General features: G+C 37.6%; 1 protein-coding gene across 1 annotated transcript in view; it reads right to left on the bottom strand.

Moving 5' to 3' along the window:
• The window catches only part of LOC121374379 (glutamate receptor 2-like), a 35119-nt gene extending 13137 nt beyond the window's left edge, over nucleotides 1–21982 (bottom strand). The window contains exons 1-8 of the mRNA XM_041501481.1: nucleotides 21955–21982; nucleotides 20307–20459; nucleotides 19499–19597; nucleotides 12268–12516; nucleotides 10037–10233; nucleotides 5110–5163; nucleotides 4623–4802; nucleotides 3879–4082 (exon numbers count right to left, since the gene is read on the bottom strand). Of these exons, the coding sequence (XP_041357415.1) occupies nucleotides 3879–4082; nucleotides 4623–4802; nucleotides 5110–5163; nucleotides 10037–10233; nucleotides 12268–12516; nucleotides 19499–19597; nucleotides 20307–20459; nucleotides 21955–21982 (1164 nt within the window). The remainder of the gene's footprint in view (nucleotides 1–3878; nucleotides 4083–4622; nucleotides 4803–5109; nucleotides 5164–10036; nucleotides 10234–12267; nucleotides 12517–19498; nucleotides 19598–20306; nucleotides 20460–21954) is intronic.
• Between the last annotated feature and the right edge of the window lie 581 nt (nucleotides 21983–22563).

Below are 22563 nucleotides of genomic sequence, written 5' to 3'. Positions count from 1 at the left end.
CATACCCAAACTGAAAGGACTACAAATCATTCTGGACAGATGAACTTGAACAACCAAAAAGCCGAACAAAACAACACTGTTGAATATAATATCTCACTAAAAGCAGCAGCAGCCCAACTGAAGAAAACAATGAAGAAAAGTCAGAAAAAAGCTGGTATGAGAAAACGACAAGCCTTAACTACGACAAGGAAGGAAAAAAACTATGGAACCTTCTATCCAGGTTAAATGGACAAGACAACAAAACTGCACCAATTGTCATAGAAGAAGAACGAAGAACATTGACCGGAAAGTCAACTGCAGACCACTTTATGAAACAATACTCTAGTGTGAGTGACATCAAGATTTACAAGCATAGAAGAAAGCAAGTGAGGAAGGATATGCAAGAACTGAAATGCCAACAAACCATGTATGAAAATCAGAGTATCATGAACCAAAAATTCAGTATTATGAAGCAATAAATACACTGAAGCAGAGAAAAATCACCGGGGCCTGATGATGTTATAAACGAGATGATCCTTAACCTCGGTAAAGAGATGAAGAGAAAACTTCTTACACTCTGCACCACCAGCTGGAAGACAGGTGCTACACCTCAAGAATGGAGGAAGGCAACAATGATACCAGTCCACAAGAAAGGAAAACCCAACAATAAAGCAGCCAGTTACAGACCAATCAGCCTAACCAGTTGCACCTGCAAACTCATGGAGAGAATGATCAATACAAGACTGATGTGGTTCCTAGAGAGCAACCAAACACTCACTGAAGAGCATGCCGCATTCAGAAAATGCAGGTCAGAAGACCAAATTACCTACATTGCACAAAACATAGAGAATGCTCTTCAAGAAAGGAAACAGACAATAGTAGTGTGGGTAGATATAGATAAAGCCTTTGACAGTGTGGAAGGATGGATTGCTACTGAAACTGCAGCAAAGTTACATAAGTAAACGGATTAAGCAATACCTCAGCAACAGGAATGCTCGAGCTAAGATCCACAAGGAGGTGTATTGTCACCTATACTCTTCCCCGTGTATGTTAATGATATCAAGAAATCATCCCGAAAGGAGTGAAGGCTGCTATGTATGCAGATGATCTTGCTATATGAAGTTCAGAGGAATATGTGGGAACATCTCAAATTAGACTACAAACGGCATTAAACAAACTTCAAGTATGGAGAAATGACTGGATGATGAATGTAAATAGAAAAAAAAAGTAATAAAAAATTAAAATGTTTTTTTTTTTTTTAAATTACACAATCTTCTCTCTGTCGACAAAGCTTCAATTAGCTGTACTAAAAATCAATGACGAAACCCTACTGTATGAAGAAACATGCACCTACCTCGGTGTTACCTTTGACAAAAGGATGACATGGAAACAGCAGTTTGAAAAATGTCAGACAAAAGATAATATAAGAACAGAACGTATACGAAAACTAACTGGAACAGATTGGGGATCAGATTCAAGAACACTCAAGAAAGCATATGGCATGACAGCCTGGGGAACAGCTGCAAAGAGCAACTTTCAAAAAGTAGAAAATACCCAGAATTAGAACCTGGGAATTATAACAGAAGGACTCCGATCAACACCAATAGGTTACATGGACACAACAACAGAAATACAGTCAGTGGAGGACAGAAGAGATGGGCAAATCCTTACACAGCGGAAAAATATACAGCACTGATAAACCATCCAATGGGAAAGAGAATGCACGAACCAATAAAAAAAATAATAATAAAAAAGACTAAAAAGATCAAGTTTCTTACACAAAGCAAAACAACTGGAACAAACTCACCCGGCGGCAGCCAAACTGAAAATAATCGAACCTCTAATAACATACAGTACCCACCCACCCAACATGGGAAAGAGAAAGATTCCCAAAGATTATCGAATCCCTACCAGACATAGACATTTTTTTTAAATTATACACCACAGCAATTGAAAGGCATCACAATGGAAATGCTGATGACACACTATCCCAAAGACTCGTGGGCAAGGGTGTACACAGATGGTTCCACCAAAGATGCTGTTCAAGATGGAGGAACGGGAATATACATCGAAATGCCCAATATTACAAACCTCCATTGCCACAGGCTCCAATTGCACTAACTAAAAAGCTGAAATGGAAGCACTAATTGAAGCCACCAACATGCTGTTATTGCAAGGAGAAACAAACAATGGTGAAGTCGTCCTCTTAAGCGATGCTAGGTCTGTCCTGCAAGCCCTAAAAGATCCACAAAACACAGACACAAATAAACTTGCAACATCTCTAATAGATATTGGATCAAAAACAAAGACGATAATACTTCAATGGATACCGGAACACTGTAAAGTGGCTGGAAACGAAAAAGCTAACAAATTAGCGAAAGAGGAATCAACGAAAGAACAAGTCGACAACAATATCTCTTTCCGAAAAGCTAAATCTACCATAAGGTCTGCCATGAAAACAAAATGGAGCAGACATCACCCACTCTATGATAAACATGATGCCTTTATCAACTCAGCCGTAGAGAACAAGTAATAATCTTCCGACTAAGACATCATATGCACAAAACATTCAAAATTGGCGATTCCGAAGACTACCCTTGTGAACAAGCAGCTGAAACACCTGAACATATCCTATAAACACTGCAGCCTACACAACACACCCAGACAATTAATACGGCCAAACACAACAACACTCGCCACAAAACTGCATGAAGTTAGGTCAGGTCATAGGGCTTTACGTGCACATTCAGAGCAAGCTGTTGTAGCGCACGCCTAAACTGCATGAAACAGTCACTGAACTAATGAACACCGCCTCTTTTGTGGGAATGACTGGTCTGATGATTTGACTAACGAAGAACGAGAAGAAGAAGAAGTACTGCGCTGTTTGCATATATTACGTTCAACAAAGGACCTGTTTTTTCCAATTATTAATTATATCGCCTTAATGACGTCCGTTGGAAACATTTATTATAACATTTATTTTACGTAGTTTACATAAATAATTTTATCAAGCTAATAAAACAGACACTAATAGAACTAACATTAAAACCCGATCTCTAGTAGTATAGAAGTGTGGCGCTATATGACTTCTGTAGCAATGTTATCAGTGAATATCGGGATGGTGGGAGGATACACATAGCAAAAGGTAATACTGTAGTGATGATTACGGTAATTAGTTCAGCTATTAGACTCATCTGCCTAACATCGCCGGAACGTATCAATAACGTTTATCAACATGACTGAGTACGCTCCTTTATAATTAATGAAATTCAAAGTGCAGTACATAATATACTATAGAGCGCTCTTATAAATTCTGCACTGAACACTGTTACCATCAACTGATGGAAGAATTAGATAAAGGTCCTATGTCAAAGTTGAAACTACAATATTTCGTTATTTTCACATTTAATTGTAATAAATAACTACAAATCAATCTATGTCATGCATAATATTTCCATAATTTACTTTAGAATAATATTTTTAAAAAGTCTTACACTGGACGACAAGAGGTGTTCCAAATTATTGTTTGGCTAAATACAGCATTGCCACCATATTTTTTCTTTTATCAGCTGACTGCAAATAAGTCTGGATCAATTTAGTTTGTTGAATGTGACGTCACTAGTTAATGTGTGTGACACACACAAGATTTCTGTCTCGACTTTTTTCTTATTGTAAATGGAATTATTTGGTTGCACTTTTTTATAAGCATATAGCTGAAGATTAAACTTTATGTTTCAAATAAAAAAAAGAATAAATATTTTTAGCGGGAACCACCATAATGGAACTTCGATGTGTCATATGGATATGGTTTGGCTACTGATTTGTTAACTGCTCGTTGTACAACGCTTCCATATTTCCTATTAATTCGGTGTTTATTGTATATCTTCACACACATGTACCTGTTTAATAGCATCTTTTATGACCTCGCCATGCACCCACGGTTTTGGATTCTTTGCCCTACATTTTATTCCTTTCGTTTCGTTATTGTACAACTCTCCCCTACGGAACGCCTTGTACACCTGTCTGTTGGTTGGACTGTCCAGTAGAAGATTGAATGCCCGGATGAGGATACGTATCCCATCTGCTGCCAGGGCGGCATCTGTCTGCAATTACAATACAGCATGCTACATCCTAGTAACCAGCAGTATCTAAGTTTGCCATTGAAATTTTGAAACATTATTCAAACATTGCATCATAAGATATAAAACCACCTTGAACACAAATGTTAAATTAATGTGAGATTACTTTTTTTTGTTTTTGACAACATATTTGTTAAGGTAGAAATATCGCGGCAAAATCAAGACCAAACCAAAAATGGAATAAAGAAATTGTTAAAATAACAAGAATATATTTTAAACAAGGAAACAAATGAATAAAGTTATTAATACACATTTCTTTATTAAGCATTTTATCGCGCTTTTAGCGTCCTGTATATTAAGATTAATTAAAGGCGTTATTCCAACTGTGCAACCATTACGCAAATCGAAATAAATGTAAGGCAATATTGCCTCTTTACGTGCTTTTCTAGAAACATAAGTCGTTATAGAACCTCTAAATTAATACCAGTCGTAGTACGTGAAGAGTGTGATTTTCATAATTTTACAACTTTCGTCTCTTAACGGCTCATCGAGTGCATTACTCACCGAGACTCGCACTGAAAGGGGTCGTGGCTTCGCGCGCCGTTTGCCTTTGTTCGAAGACGGCGCGGAGGCCATACTAGACGGTGACGTCATCAGATGATGCGTACTCAGCGGAATGAGTGTAAATCCCGTGATATTTACACCGCCGTGTATAAAAGATTTCAGATCAAGGATGTCGATGTCCTGAAAGAGAAAATATACACTGTTTTGGAATTTTTCGATATTTTGGATGTGTATTTTAATAAATAGAAAGAGGTAACCAACACACACACATACACCAGGCCCGTATGAACGATAATATTCTTAAGTGTTTGGGGTGATGAGGGCAAAAATATCTAGTTCGGTTTTTACAAAAATATATTATTTTTTAGTACAAAAAGTAGAACAAACCTACACAGAATAAATACACACAATACTATAGCGACAGCATTCATTTATTAGTGATAGATATACGGATAACATAATACACAACAATTACATTAATTCTTACCGGACCTCCTATAATGTAATGGTAATTTTCACGATTCATCCCTACATCCACAATCTGAAACAAAGTATATTACAACAGTAAAAGAACAACTATAACGTAAACAGCATTTTTATTTCGCGCTATGTTATACTTCAGTGGCATGTTCAGAAGGCACCAACACCCAATAACCAATATATTTTTGTGCTGGGATGTTAAATAATATTCATTCATTTATTCATTTATTCATGTATTCATTCACTCATTTGCTCGTTCGTTCAGGAGGTCGAGCGCTCGCTTACAATTCCACTGGTGTCGTCTTCTATTACATTCACTTAATGTTAGACGCAAAAAAACCTAAAAAACCCCAACCCCAGTCTAGGGAGAGAGCACGATCGCTCACCCTTCTGAACATGCCTCAGGTGTTTTAGCTACCTAAATATAACGTGGTATTTGAAACAACATGTTGAAGATGTTTGTCATAGGTGATATACACATATTTAGCTATGCGATGACTCGTTAGGTCGAGGTTCGATAGGTCTCAGGATCAAACCTCCTCGTAGTATACACTCACACACACACACACACACACACACACACACACACACACACACACACACACACAATAATTTCTGTTGTTTATGCAAAAGAATATGTTTTCAATAAAATAAAACAAAATTCAGTAGACTCGTTCTCTATCAATTTCCCGATTTCTCTGAAAATGGTATATCAAGTTCGATAATAGGAAAGAGTAATCTTGCTTTAGAGTTGTTTTACTGACGCGTTATTCCATGTATAATATCATTTGACATACTGTCCTGACTTGGCAATGTCCCAGTGTGTGATAGTCATCATCAATCTAATTAAAATTAGCTCCACTATTACATGTGGATCTAACACCAGCCAGTTGGAGCTCATGCCCACCAATCAAAACCTTACTTGCAGAATCATGCCAGTGATTTGAAAATAATTTGAAAATATTCCGAATTATCCTGAGGATATACGATATGTTTCATGTGAATTACGAATGCCTTATTTAGACCAGTAGAACTAATTTTAATCGGATTGCTAACAACACTGCGTAGTCTCCAATGTCCAGGTAACATTTCGTCTGTAAATAATAATTTAAATATTGACCAATCACACTTCGCCTTCTATAACGTTATTTGGGAGCATACAAATTCTAAAAATATCGGGCGAGTCTATTTTAGAGGCCGCAATAAAGCGAACCATACCAGTCTTCAATTTTACATTACAAATTATTTATTTATTTATAAAAAAAAACCCAACTAAATAAGTCTTCAGTTTTACATTACAAATTATTTATTTGATAAAATAAAACATGTTTTAAGGCATTCGTAATTCACACGAAACATGTCGTATACCCTCAGGATAATTCGGAATGTTTTCAAATTATTTTTAAATCACTGGCAGGATTCTGCAAGTAAGGTTTTGATTGGTGGACATGAGCTCCAACTGGCTGGTGTTAGATCCACATGTAATAGTGGAGCTAATTTTAATTAGATTGAGTCATCATGTACCACCTTACCAAGTGCCACCATTACCAATTACACTAAAGGTTCACACTGAAAGCGAAAAGTGTTTACAAAGAGAAATGCCAGAGTAATGCATGTTATTTTAATTAAAAATCTGCAAATAACTGTTACTCAGTTAAAAATCAATTTAGCGATACATTTAAAAATACTTCTTAGCACTCATCACTAACATGTTTAAGCTTTTTTGAAGAAAAGCCAAGTAAATCCCTAAAACGTTATTTCAGGGTTTACAACGTGATTACAAAATATTAAAAAAATTCATCTGTGACATTTTGACCGTAGAATTTCAATGTTTAATTCTAGTCATGATGTGCCTGTTTGGATAGCAGGACGCAGGAGTGGCAGCGGAAAGACCTTAAAACACCGCAATGACACGTCCGTCAATATTTTGCGCCACTTTCCGTGAAGTCAAGGAACTCTGCTCCAGAAATCTAAACAGACCAGCGTTAACTAAATTTGACTAAAGATTTTTGAACGAGGTATAATGGAGCTGTCATGCCGTTTACTGGTCCCGGATGTTAATGTGTAAATATGTACAATATTCCACAGCGAGTCCACATTGGATTAAGACCAAATCGAATTGGCAATCTCCGCCAATCTCACACCAGAGCCGTAACTAGTGTAGGTTATTTCCATAAACCATATATCTTAAAAGTAAAACTTCGAATAGCGTGACATTTAATACATAACATTATTACAAATAATCTCCATTGGTAATGCTATTACAGTTGAGATTGTGTTGAATTTAAAGTTTGTTTTTATTTAACGACGCCACTAGAGCACATTGATTTTTTATCCTATCATCGGCTATTGGACGTCAAACATATGGTCATTCCGACACTGTTTTTTCTTTAGAGGAAACCCGCTGTCGCCACATAGGCTACTATTTTACGACAGGCAGCAAGGGATCTTTTATTTGCGCTTCCCACAGGCAGGATAGCACAAACCATGACCTATGTTGAACCAGTTATGGATCACTGGTCGGTGCAAGTGGTTTACACCTACCCATTGAGCCTTGCGGAGCACTCACTCAGGGTTTGGAGTCGGTATCTGGATTAAAAGTTCCATGCCTCGACTGTGATCCGAACCCAGTACCTACCAGCCTGTAGTGTTGAATTTTGTCAAATGACTCATAGACACCATGACCAGTTCTCCCTCTATTGGGAGAAATGAAGTTAGCTACAGAACTGAACGCTATGCAAGGACAGTCGTTGCTGTAAATGTAGATATGTTAGCTTATAGTAAATTCGGAGTCTCGGATCAGAAGATTCCTTGGAGGAGGTTGATTTGTATGCTATCTAAATCATTTATCCACACGCCTTCTAACTAAGATTTAGGTTTAGCCTCGACAACTCGTCACCCTACTAATACACCACCAATGCTACTCCTTAATATATTAAAACACAAATAAAACAAAATATAGACATTGTATTCTATGAATATTGTGGGGTTTTTTTTTATTTTGCCTTTGGTGGGATCGTTTTTGGTTTGGTCTACCAGACTGATAGAAACGTGTTTTGAAGTGGTAAATTATCCTGTCTCTTCCTTAGGGAAGAAATAGGAATCATCTGCGCTTTTCAGCCAATCATTGACAGACGAGCTGCTTGACATCATGCATAAAATGTGTATTTGGGAAGAAAAGAAACATCTATTATTACTGCAGACAGAACCAGTTGAACCCTCAAGATACAACCGAACTTTACGTCTGCAACAACAGACAACTCAGCTGTATCTGGCGTGTTGAGATTTCGCCGTCTGCAATATGATAGATTCTCCTTGCTGCCGACGTCTTCCGTTTCTGCATATCTCGATCTGCCCTTCTTGATAAGGCTGAAAAAAGCCAACTACAGCCGTTGTTGCAACATTAATTTTAATTTTGGAACTTGCGGCTCCCTTGTGCCTCGTGTAGCCATTAAAACAATTTGTTCAATACTCTCACTGAAGTAGTAATATGTTCTGATTTGAAATGTGTGTGACACGGATGATTATTTTACACCAGTTCGTTTGTTTTTATCAGCCAATCAATACACAAAGGACCGAGAAATCAAAAGAGGCGCAATAAACATTTTCTGTCACTTTCACCGATTATGATCGAATTTCTTCTGCGTCTTAATGAAGTTATTTGGGAACACATACTTTCTATTTCTTATTTTTAAAAGAACAAATTTAAATGGGACTCCGGTTGACAATTTTAGTTTGTAAAAAACATACTATAAATAAAATAGGTCGAAATTACGAAGCCTGTTTTTAACTTATTTACATTTACAATGCTAAAACGCCTACATGTAAGAAAAACAGTCGTTGTATATTCGGCTCAATAAAATAACATGTTGCATGTCCACTTCTTGTCCGCCAGAGAGATACATCTATGATTTGTGATGCCATAGGCTATGCTATCCAATTCTCGTCGACTTCAACAGCCAAAGTCCTTTTGCTACGCAGAGTTCATCTAATTAAGTTTATTTTCGCACTAATATCCAATTAAGGCTGAACATCGAAGTCCCGGGCGCCAGTACCAGCTGTCTGATCTGTCTTAGTAGTGTCTGATGCGAACAAAACCCACACATTGACCTTGCATAGCCACGGTGAGCTGTCACCTCGCCATGGGTTCGAACCTGTACTGGGCACATGCCCCAGCTATCAGGACAGAGGTTAATGAAGGAAGGAAGGAAACACTGTTTTACTTAAAGACGTACTCAACACATTAATTTATGTGGCGTCTGACATATCGTTAAGGACCACACACATAATGAGAGAGGAGTTATGGAGCACTGGTTGAAAAGAGAAATTACCCAGAGAGCCCACCGATGGGGATCGATCCTAGACCGACGAGCGCTTTACCATTTGACTGCGTCCTACCCCACTAAAGGTTAATTGTATTTCACGAGGGAGTCGATATAATTACCTTATACAGACACACCTGTGTCAAGCAGTCACCAAAGGAAGTATTTAAAATTGCCTTTTAAAAGACAGGAGGCTGCTTAATGCAGGTCAGTATATACTATATTAATGGTTTGAAATAATATTTTAACACGGGGGTCATTAGAAGAGGTTTGGCTGTACTTCCCACCTGAGCTAGAACAGATACTGTAATCAGAATCCAGCACCCGCCTAATATAAACTCGAGGTCTTATCGACTATCTCATCGAGGGCAGTTACGTCGTTTAAAATTTTTCTTGTTTCTAAAATTTGCTGTACTATGTACCAGATACAAAATGTGGCGAGTGCTTAAAAGTGTAAACATTGTCAAAAAAATCAAATATTTGCCAAAGTAGACAAAGCATATATCAAGCAAACAATTTTATCTTTCATGTTAGATAAAACAAATAATCCAACAAAAACACGAACTATTTTCTTTATCTGATATGTTTATAATACAATCTTCCATTAAATACCTGATTTAGAAAAATTTGATATGCATCAACATTTGTTAATGAAACAATGATGCGCTTCTTGTCATCCGGATCACTTCGGTCCAGTCGCCGTAACACTTCGTGCGATCGGTCTAATGTGCGCAGGCGCCGTGCATCCACGACGAGATTAAACGAAGGATCACGGAAGGCATCGTATAGCTTTTGTAGCTGCCACAACCCTGTTAAGAAAGAAATGTTTTATTTAACGACGCACTCAACACATTTTATTTACGGTTATATGGCGTCAGACATATGGTTAAGGACCACACAGATTTTGAGAGGAAACCCGCTGTCGCCACTACATGGGCTACTCTTCCGATTAGCAGCAAGGGATCTTTTATTTGCGCTTCCCACAGGCAGGATAGCACAAACCATGGCCTTTGTTGAACCAGTTATGGATCACTGGTCGGTGCAAGTGGTTTACACCTACACATTGAGCCTTGCGGAGCACTCACTCAGGGTTTGGAGTCGGTATCTGGATTAAAAACCCCGTGCCTCAACTGGGATCCGAACCCAGTACCTACCAGCCTGTAGACCGATGGCTAACCACGACGCCACCGAGGCCGGTCAACCCTGTTAAGGGACAACGGAACGAATTTAATTAAATAAGATTAATCGAATATGGATATAAAGAAAGTGATTACAATATTACATTGTAGGACATGCATTTTCAGCGATGACGATAATGAAGCAATCGTTTTGTATTTACATATATGTAGACATAAATCGTTTTTATTAATTAGATAACATGTCGACATTTTCCAAGGTACGTAAACGTCATCACAACGTATATGTTATGTTTCGTTGGGTATAGGTTTTGTTGTTGTTGGGTTGTTGTTATTTTGTTTTGTTTTGTTTTTGTAGTTTTTTGTTTTGTTTTTTGTGTGCAGTGGCGGATCCAGAAAATCCATTTGGAGTGGGGGGTGGGGGGTGGGGGTTATGGTGGTGGTGGTGTGTGTGTGTGGGGGGGGGGGGGGGGGCGCAATGACATGTGACCGAAGGCCACAAACGTTTCCGAACGGATTCCTCGGATTCTCCAAAATTAAAAAAAAAATGTTTGCGTGTATGATGGAAATACGTTGCCAGATTATCAATTCAAAATATAGTTTACATTTCTTCTTTTAACGTTCCAGAATTTTTAAATTTCAGATCAGCAAAAAACATTTCTCATATTTTACTTGTATACTTTATTATACCATGACAATGGCAGCGCAGTGTCATTAATTCAAAAGACGCATCACTTAAACCAGAACACAAGAAAGCAATGGAAATTCTCCTGACGGTTAACACAGATCGATCTTAATAAATGACATTCTAATAAATAGTTTTATATAATTATTAGTAGCTCTGATAGCTATACATCATTCATCTCGATGTGATTTGTTTGTCAAAGTAATCGAATTCTGTAATATCAACTGTCAGTTCAGAAATATTCTAATATCAAAAACGTATCCGTATATTAGTTTTTTGTGTACATTTGCACGAAATAAAAATGAAGTAAAAATTCAGGTTCTTTTTGTTCACTTAACCTCCTTCTCCGTGGAATTTGTTTGTGTTGACACTTTTAAAGAGCTGTAAATAAATATTGTCGGTATGGTCTATTCGCCTAACATTTGTACCATTAATGCGCGACAATAACTTAAAATCGTCAATACGCAGCAGTGACTTGGCATGGCATGACTAATGGCCAATGTTTACTTGGTATAGTCAGTACCAAACGATGACATCCCATGGCCATTGCGTAATAATAGAGGGGTACGATCAGTGCGCAATAGTTACGTGGCTTGGTCGGTACGCGATAATGACTTGGTATAGTCGGTGCGCGACAATGAATTGGTATGCTTAGTGCACGATAGTGAGTTAATATTGTCAAACAGACAAACAAACAGACAGACAGACGGACATATCATTTAGGCCGTGCGCGCAAAAAGCCAAGGTATTGCCAATGCTTCACACTGCTAGCATATCCTTAAAACATAACAATAATGTACTGGTGATATCAAAAGAATGTATGTATGGATGTAAAACAGTTAATACCGTAATGGCCGCTTTTCATGTGCGTGGTTTTTGACGCGGGGCAGGCGCGCTTACCAGAAACCTTGCCGCGCATATAAAAACTCCTATTAATAACCAGACAACCGATTTTTTGTCCGTTCTACGCCCGCTCCGCGCCAAAACCAGCTACCATGAAAAACGACCCCAATACTGCTTACCATCATCTGAGTCAAACAAATAATATACTTTTTTCCAACTAAAATATTTGATGATGTCTATTATTGCTTCGATGTAGGACGGACTGAGAGTGATGTCGAACGTGTAGCCGTCTGCTGGCGCGTTGCGACTCGTCGAATAGATGACATAGGGCACGTTCAGAGCCTGGCTGTATGACTGGATGGTGTTGTAAGACAGGGAGGTACTTCCCCCGAATAACACGAACACGCCGATGTCCAGCTGGGTACAAACTGAAATGATAGACCGAACATAGTGAGTTAAAGACAATGACCCTTGTTATTAGGCAGTGTAAAATATGGCCATGTATCACAGCTTTTTAAACCGTTACACTACACATTACATATGATTTTTTATTTAAATTAAAAAACAACAAACAAAACCAAAATAAATCAACAACAAATTCAAGACAAATCTATATCTGGTAGCTCTGGTACATGCAGTAGCTTCATATGCATTTTATGTCAACGGTACTGTAATTATGAGTGGGAGAATGGCTGCTTTCTATGTCAAGCTCATAGCAGAAAAAAAACCCAACGAAAAACAGTGATTAGCTTCATACCTTGGCATTTGGCACAGAGTTTCAAAGCGACATACGCTATTGTCCATCTGAAGATTGATTTCAACAACATTATTAATGAAAGGTCAATTCATACTCTTGTCGCCGAACTAGCACGACACTGAAATTTAGGTCAACACACTGGAACCGGAAGAGCGTTAAACGTACCAGCCAAATATGAATTACCATTAAAATACACGCTCAGATTTTCTGGGAAAAAAAGTCGGAATAGGAATGAAGAGAATCAGGACTGAGTCAGTTGACTGCTAGCCAACTAGAGTCGGAGATAAAGGATAAATCTACCCTTACATCCAGAAACCCTTGACAGCTTTCAAAATGGTTATTGGTACCATTAAAAATCCTGTCCACCTCAAACTCACTCTCCCATTCTACCCGGTATTCGGTCGCTGGTGATGAATGAGGCTAAGTACCGGGATGACATGTCTGAACCTTAAATGGATAGGGTCACGGGAATCCTGTTTGGACTTGGACTTCATACAGCCTTTTCGTTATGTAAAACATTTAGAAATTTGATTATCTATGCTAAATTTTTTCATCATTTGGTTAAACGACTAAAATGCATGCAGTGGCTGACAGACATATTTATGGGATGGGGCCAAGGGAAAGAGAACACATTGAGCATCTCCCTGAGAAGAGCACTTCAACTGAAATTGTAAATACATTGTTAAAAAAGGGGAAACTTTAATTAGGGTTGATATCTCCTGGTCCCTTCCCTTGGATCCGCCCTTGAAATGCTCTGCTTACGACGGCTGCCACAGATAGAATATAAATGAAAACACCAATTTTGTATTCAAGGGATATATTCAGGCATTCATCAATCACTGTCAGTCGAGTGGTAGCACTGGGTATTCCGTTTTATCAAAGTTTTAATGGACGCGAGTGATTATTGATATACTGTTTGAATAGGCACTGTTTTATTGTTCAGATAAAGCTTGTAACAATTGATATTGTAAATCAAATTATTACAAACCCCCAAAACTATTTTTATTGTCATCAATCAAGAGTTGATATGCGTTATCACAAGCAACGCGCAATATGTATGTTCCTATGGGAAATGCAGTATCTGCTTTATATTTTCTTTTGCATTTTCCAAATTCAATAATAATAATAATAATAATAATAATAATAATAATATCTGATTATGTTATTAGTAGTAGCATTATAGTTAGTATTAGCAGTATTAGTAGTAATATTATAGTAGTCGTAATAGTAGTAATATTATAGTAGTAGTAGTTCGAAGCGGACGTAGAAATTGTGTGGTTCTTAAGGAAAATATTCACTTAATGTGCGCCTTGCACTATATGTCGTCGTCGTAGTAGTAATGGTAGTAGTAATAGTAGTAAAACTTATTGTATTACATAATTTATGATGATTATGATGATGATGATGACGATGATGATGACGATGTTGATGAAGAAGATGACGAAGGAGATGACGATGATGATGATAAAGATGATAATGAAGATGATGATGGATATTATTATTATTATTATTACTAGTACTATTATTATTATTATTATTATTATTATTATTATTATTACTATTGTTGTTGTTGTTGTTGTTGTTGTTTTAATTAACATTATTTGCTATTTACATTGTAATTATTTCAAATAATGTTTTTAAAAAATTCTAAAATAACTTTATTATTTTATTAGAACGATGAATAATGTCCAATATGTAACTTTGAAATTAAGCTGTACATAACAGAAACTGTATTAAAACTATTCACGAGAGATTCGGACTGGTTATTGAGTCAAAATGCGGACCATTTCCGACATTAGCCTTGCATGGGCGGTGTGAGGGGTGGGGGGGGGGATCCCATGGAGATATGTGCTGCGAACGATGATGATGTAATTATATCTGGCAAGTGGCAATTAACAATAGACCATGCTTGGCTCTCTAACAAAAATTACTTAATTAAGTTTCTTCTTTTTATCAATGATTAACAAAATTGGTTTTGTCTACACGTTGCAATCTTGTGGGGTTTTCATCTTTTCCCCCCTTTTAAGTCATGGTATTTTACATTAGGCAATCTTCTGCTTGATCGCCTATAGCTAACATGACATTTGTGTACCGAGCTGCTAGAATGACTTAAAATTAGTTGCATTCACACGTATCCTTTAAACTAGCCTAAATAACTAAACTGGTATAATTAAATAAGTTTAAAATGTGAGTATGAACGCGATCTTTTCGCTATACCAGTATAACAAAATCATTTCGGTAGGTGGTTTAGTTAAACACTTTTTTTTTGCTTTGCTTAATGCTGGCCCTGGTCTTTGTGTATAGGGAACGGATCCAGTCATTTGAAGTCGTTGCCTCATCCACCCAATCACACTCTGACTGACATTAAAGTGCCTCGCGACTTCTCGTTGACTGTGTTCAACCTGTATCCGACCTACTCCCTTCTCAACATTAGTCAAAACACAACGCATTTTCAACTGAAGTGTGCGTGAATATGTGGATGGCAATCATGCACACTTTTATACCCATGGTGGGAACGCATTGCACGGGCACAACATACAGAATTTCAGACATGGGTACGTTGAGACAACCTATTTGTTGGGGTGATAATAGGTACATGTGTTTGCATAACATTTACCATTTTGTTGTGGCCTATAACCGGAAGTACCATTACTCATATTGAAATCCAAATGTTATTTAGGAAACTTCACTCTGGGCCTAATCCACGAGGCCATAAATTCCTTCTTTCATAATTAGTGTGTTGGACGGGCATCGTTAACATGTGTAGTACTAACAATATGAGTGATCCTTCAATAGTGACGCTCAGTATATATATATATATTGTGTTAGTTAAATAAGGCGAAAATGGAAATGACAGTGAGCAGTTAGTGCGTTACCAACGACCTAACAGACTCGTAATCCATTGTTATTTTGGTGCCTTGCGCATGTGCGGATAACTACACTTCCGCCTTATAGGTAGCACTAAACCAAATACCTTCCTGCTGGGTCAAAGTTCGAGGTGCACCGAACTTTTGATAGAGAATATAACACCACAAGTCATGTGAATGGTTATAAATGTGAGTGTGTTGGTTGTAAAAAAATGAGTTTCATTCTAAAAATGTTTGCAATTTTCTTTCATCTAGTACCACTGTACCAAGTAGCCTTATGCTTTACACATATATGGCGTACCTGTTAAAAAAAGTACTCAAATTTTGTGCGAAACTAGGGGTGTTGTACAAAAATCTGGTTATACCGAAAATGAGCTATGAAAGGTACCATTTTCTTCAATTAATACTTTGAGGTAGGGGTTGTAGTACTGATATATATGGGTCATAGTTTAGTTGATATATTGCATATAGTGTTTTTAAACATGGTCGCCTATGGGATTGTATTTGGTATAGTACTACCTATACCGGTATAGCTATTACACATTCGAACGCTTGTCATTTCCAATAAAACATGTCTTAAGTACACCAGTATAGTAAAACCAGTTGAAACTTGTGCACGTGTGAGCACATCTTTTATATAGATATGGATGTAGTATGGTAAACTTAGATTTTAAAATAATATTAAAGGCGTGTGTGTTCAGCGGGGGTTGGGGAGGGGGTGGGGGTGTCTAGACAGTGTTTTTAGGGTGGGCAGGGTTATGCTTCTCCAGAAAATACATTGAAAAAAGAAACTTTACTTGGAGTGGACTGTGTGTGTGTGTGTATGTGTGTGTGTGTATGTGTGTGTATGTGTGTGTGTGTGTGTGTGTATGTGTGTATGTGTGTATTCACACGCGACAGTATTAATAAATCAATAGGTATGCGCCGTATAGAGTCGAAGTACTGGTCGATTGAATAAGAATATTTGATTAAAAAAAAAAAAAAGGTTGATGGTTTTATTACCAGCTGAAACCTGTTTGGAAATACTTGCAAACACTGAACAACACGAAACGTGGGATACTCTGGAATAACAATTACACTGAAGATGTCGGCGATAAACTAGTGCCAGTGCCATAAATGGAAATACTCTCCAGTTGTAAAACCTGGAAACCGCTTGTAGTTTCTGTTCATTATTTTTAGTGATCACGGTTATTGTTATTGGTTTTCTGCGAATGCAGGGTTTATTGTTGTGCAGGTTATAGTTCAATAAATGAAACATAATAATCATATGATTTGTTTGGCAATTGTTATTCCAGTAGATAAAACGATGCAGTAAAATGGTAAACTGCAATCACCACTGCAAATAATTTGATTAGATTTCGTTTTCTAATGTCTTGATTAATACATTATATATTCGCGTGAACACACGGGAAATAATTACTAGATATAATTATAATATATCTACTTGTTTCCCGTGCTGACATGCATGTGAACTGAATGGCAGTCCTCTTATATGTAAACTAGAACGTGTCGTGGTAAAAGGCAGTTCTAATGGTTAGACACCTGACAGACCAACCAGAGCAGTCACGATACTGTCTTGTACATGTATACGATTTTAAAAAGGTTAATGGTTTTGTCTTTCAGATAATATCTTACATTAAACTGAGTACCATTGTACAGTTGGCTACGGCAATTAATTTCGAGAAATATGAAGCGGCGACGAATAACAGTTTTATTAAAGATGACATTTCAAAGCGACTCATTACATACAGACAACCTATCAGACACACGTTATATTGTCTTAATGCTCAAAATAGATTCTGTGCAATATTTGCCAGAAAAAATGGTTAATTGATAATGATGTTACAATAAAAAGTCAATTTGTGTTTTTTGCCAAAAGTGTTGTTAATGGAATGCTCAATATATTAAAATCCCTTGGTGAAGTTTTTTCTTTACATTTTTTCTATATATTTTTTTTAATGAATTAGTTCTTTTTATGTTTAAAATAAAAATGTTTTTAATAGTCAAAAGTTTTTGTTTGATTTCTTTGTTTCATTAAGTTGTAATTCTTGTAAACTGGCACTAAGTACTGCGTTCTTGGATGGTTGCGTTTAAACATATCGCTTTCGGCATTTATTCAGTGAATTATTTATGTTTATACAATATGCTATTTGTAAAGTGGAGTGGCACAGAGGCAGTTGCTACCCCAATGCTTCGAAGGAAGGAAATGTTTTATTTAACGACGCACTCAACACATTTTATTTACGGTTATATGGCGTCTGTCATATGGCGTCTGTCATATGGTTAAGGACCACACATATATTGAGAGAGGAAACCCGCTGTCGCCACTTTATGGGCTACTCTTTTCAGTTAGCAGCAAGGTATCTTTTATATGCACCATCCCAGAGACAGGATAGCACATACCACGGCCTTTATTACATCAGTTGTGGAGCACTGGCTGGAACGAGAAATAGCCCAATGAGACTACCGACAGGGATCGACCCTAGACCGACCGCGCATCAAGCGAACGCTTTACCATTGGGCTACGTCCCACCCCCAATGATTCGAATACCATGTGATATTATTATGTCAAAAAGTTTTTACTTCAACTCACACTCCACCATGTTCTCTAAATTGAACGGTCATCTCCCCAACCCTTCATTCGGGTAGCCACAACCTTGTCTTTCGGTGAATGCCTATGTCTGAGTACTTCAGTCCATCAATGTATATGTGTTGACGTTTTTGAGTCAATAATTCTGTATTTGTAAAATCGTTGTCACCAAGTATACATGAATTCCAATTTACTGTAAAGAACAGTACTAGGAATAATGGTGCCGCTTCAACCCCCCCTCCCTCCTTCCCCAACAATGCCTAACTCGGAGCGTTGGCGGTTTATTGTGGTAGTGTTGTTATACAGTGTTCCTACTGGCAGTAGTTATTGGAGGTTTTTATATGTGCCCAGTGGGTAAAGCACTGGATTCTTACGTAGAAGGCCCGTGGTTCAAATCCTCACAGTTGAAGTTGATTTATCTATTACACTATATCCATGACCACATTTGTATCATTATGTCCAATATTTCATGAAATGGACTGTGGTACAAGTAATGCCAATACGATTTGAAAGGGACGTTATTTTAGGTAAGTCTAGCACGTACAAATGTAACTGTATTGAGACGGGCTGATCTCGCGTGTCAGTCATTTAGACTAGAACCCCGCAACGTGAACACCTGCTATACGCAAGAGGTGCATGGAAAAGAACATTTCGTGCACAATTTGAGACCTGTGCATAGCAGATTTCACGAGGCTGACCACTTACATGATTTCCGGGCTGTGCACCGATCTGTGGCCAACGTCGACTCGTATCCTTAACATTCTCATCACAGTATCGGCTGTCAGGATATTGAACTGCGTCTAGTTGCCGCGTGTGCAGGAAATTGTACAGGGGGTCGAAGTGTGGCAAGCGAAGTTTCTAGGTGGGTTCGTATCATCCTACCCCGAACAAAAATCGTTTACAGCAGGAAGGGTAGGAGTTCAATCACAAACTCAGAAAAGCCTCTATACTCTGCACACGCGCGTAACCAAAGTGAGACTTTGGCAAAAAGATACATAATTAAACATTACTCTTACATCACTCTTATATCAAAATAAAAGGCGCGACTGGCGTGTAGATTATTGCTTAATAAGTAAATAAATATAGGTCCAGACATCATTTGCAAAATACAATCTGCAATGCAAACGTAACGTTGGTTGCCTTTGGCATCACCACATAGTGAGGTGTAAATGGAGCTGCGATAGAATGTGACATACATCTTGAACCGGACTCAGCATGAGATACAGAGAAAACAACTTTCTTAATATCTCCATTAGCACCTTTTCCGTCATCCTGCTTCCCAGGCTGATGACCGCCTGCAGGACAAATTGTTTGCTGACAATTACCATTCAATGGACTGGGAACTAATTTTTATAGATGACTAATCCCAATCATTGCTTTTATTTGACTACCAAATTGCTTCTTTGCCTGCGCATCGAGAGAGCTGTTTGGAATTTGTGTTTCGTATGCATGAGTGTCGGATGTCTCAACGCGTCGGGGTGTTATGGTGACAAGACGTTTTCCCATCACAGAGGAGTCCTTTTAACAACATTAGATGTGCCAGATAGTCTTAGGATATCTTCTGGCTCGATGCACAGCGTTATCGTTGATCGTGGTACGAAAAACGCGAAAACGCGAAACAGAAAAAGGTACAAATTGCAGTCCAACACAAACTGACGGCAGACATCACATTTGATATAAAAATTAAATGATTTAAGCAAACTAAATTCCACAGCTGTAGAGTTATATAGATTTTAATTCTCAAAGGACTATATTTTCTGTTAGCCGTCTCGTTTGGCTTAACGCACGCACATACAATTATAGGTTTTCGTCTGTATTCTAGATTTCAAAAACGACGAAACACAACGTCCAGAAATTCATATAAAATATGGCCGTAACATTTATTGTATGTTTATATTCTTCAATATGTTGCTTTACGTCGCGTTACGTTATCCATACAGTAGAAACTATTACATAGAAATATTTAGTTAGCTTCGAAATAAATAAGTCTTGACCGATACTTACTAGCTTCACTTAGCTTTAAGCTGTCTTCCATATTGACGGTGCTGTAGGTGGCGTTGAGGAATATTCTAGAGTTAGACTGGTTCCTGTTGTTGTGTTCAATGGTTTTCTCAATAGCCAGTCTCACGTCGTCTGCTGATTTGTCCAAAATAATACCTGATGAAACAAACATACATTTTAAACAAAGATTTATTCATAATAATACCTGATAAAATAAATCTGAAATTTAAACAAAGATTTATCCAGCACAATACCTGATAAAACAAACCTAAATTTTAAACAGAAATGTATCGAAAATAATACCTGATAAAACCAACCTAATGAAATAAAGATTAAATCTGAAGAAAGATTTATCCATAATAATGCCTGATGAAATACATATTACATTAAAACAAAAATGAGGCATTTGTTACATATGGATTCCTAAAACATGCGACTACAGTTATAGCACACTGAAAATGAGCTCCTTTTGGTGTGGATGTCTAGTTTTAATTTCACTTTCGTGGTTATATCCAATTAATGTCCAATCACACTGTCCTGGGCATACAGTTCAGCTATTTGTTCTGTGTATTCAGGACTAGGGCTAATGACCATTTAGTCAGACCTCGCCGTTTAAGGGGAGCTATCACTCCCACTCCCCATCACTCCCCTGAAACTAGTTCAAGGAGTGATTTTTAGCTTTCCCTTAACAGGTGAATTTATATGACATCAACATGGTAATATCGTAAATTGCTCCCCGTAATATAAGTTAAGGGATCAATGAATCACTCCCCTCAATGTGTTCACGTCGTGACCTGACTGATCAGTTGTTAGTGATAGAGAGACGGTGTAGTGTCTCACATCTTTCAACTGAACGCTAAAACTTGCTCTAGGTGGACTCCGGTACAGAGATGCGAACCAAGTACCTATCATATTTAAAGTCCAAGTCTTAACCCTTACGTCATGGAGAACGACGTGCTTGCAGTGCTTTATAGATGACCATCTGTGAAACCTATCTAAACGTTTAGATAGTGTACGTGTTCCTTTGTATATTAATTGTCTCTGCCGCTTTATTTATGGAAAAGTGATATTAAAATATTCATTGATTCTAAACGGTAGAAATAAAGAAATAAAGAAAAAAAAGAAGGAAAGAAAGAAAGTATGAACAAGAAAAATTTAAATGAATAAAACAAAAACACTAAATATTAACACAACGTTTATAATGTCCTGTTATGTGTATGGTACAAAGATATTAATTACAGATTTTTACCATGCAACCACTGTTTCTATTGGCCAATTATGATGACCGATTAAATCAAAGCACATTCATTAATCATCGGCTATTGGATGTCAAACACGTGGTAATTATGACTCGTAGTCAACAAAGAAAACCTGCTACATTTTTTCTAATGCAGCAAGGGATCTTTCACATAGACAGGAAAACACATACCACGGCCTTTGTCCAGTTGTGGTGCACTGGTTGGAACGAGAAAAAACAACAAGCTTAATGGATCCACCGAGATGGTTCGATCCTGCGACGCATGCATCTCAAGCAAACACTGAACCGACTGAGCTAAATGACTTTCGACGTGATGCATATGACGATTTACAGATGTGTAATATGTGACGAGACTTCACGATTGAAAATTAAATAACCAGCAATAGCACTTACGTTTAACATATGTCAGAGAGAACCACATGCCGACCTTTTAACATGTTTTATCAGAAAATCCCAAGCAAACAGTTTGCGTTTTATGGAAAAACTGTGTTTGCAGATTTCTCTTTGCTAGGCGGAGATCGAAGATGATGGGAGAACAGGTCAGTGGACGCCTCGGTTTTGTTGATCTAACATCTCAATCGGATTCACTTGCGTCATTTATCTGTGCTATCTGTAATTGCTACGTGTCACCGTCGTCCAAACGTAAACACACGCAATGCCCATAGCGTATTTATTTTTGATTACACACATTTTATTAATTTAACTGATTATGTTTATCGTACAGACCACTGCACCGTTTTGACTTTAAGGTTCTTTGATTTCTAATACTGAATATTAGACGCGTCTAGACCCTGGAGTTATGTGTGAAATTGTTTTGACAGAAGAGTGGTGTCGAACTAAACAGTAAATTTACACCCAGACGCATCTAATCTACAATACCAGAAATCAAACATACAGAAAGCCAACACTGTGCAAACATCTACTCAGCAAACATCTTCAGTTAAATTAACGAAATGCTTTCATTTATAAGGTTAACGACACCACTAGAGCACATTGATTAAT

This window comes from Gigantopelta aegis, chromosome 6, assembly GCF_016097555.1.
Source record: "Gigantopelta aegis isolate Gae_Host chromosome 6, Gae_host_genome, whole genome shotgun sequence".
NCBI classification, from domain to species: domain Eukaryota; kingdom Metazoa; phylum Mollusca; class Gastropoda; order Neomphalida; family Peltospiridae; genus Gigantopelta; species Gigantopelta aegis.
This window is presented reverse-complemented; position numbering and strand designations above follow the sequence as displayed.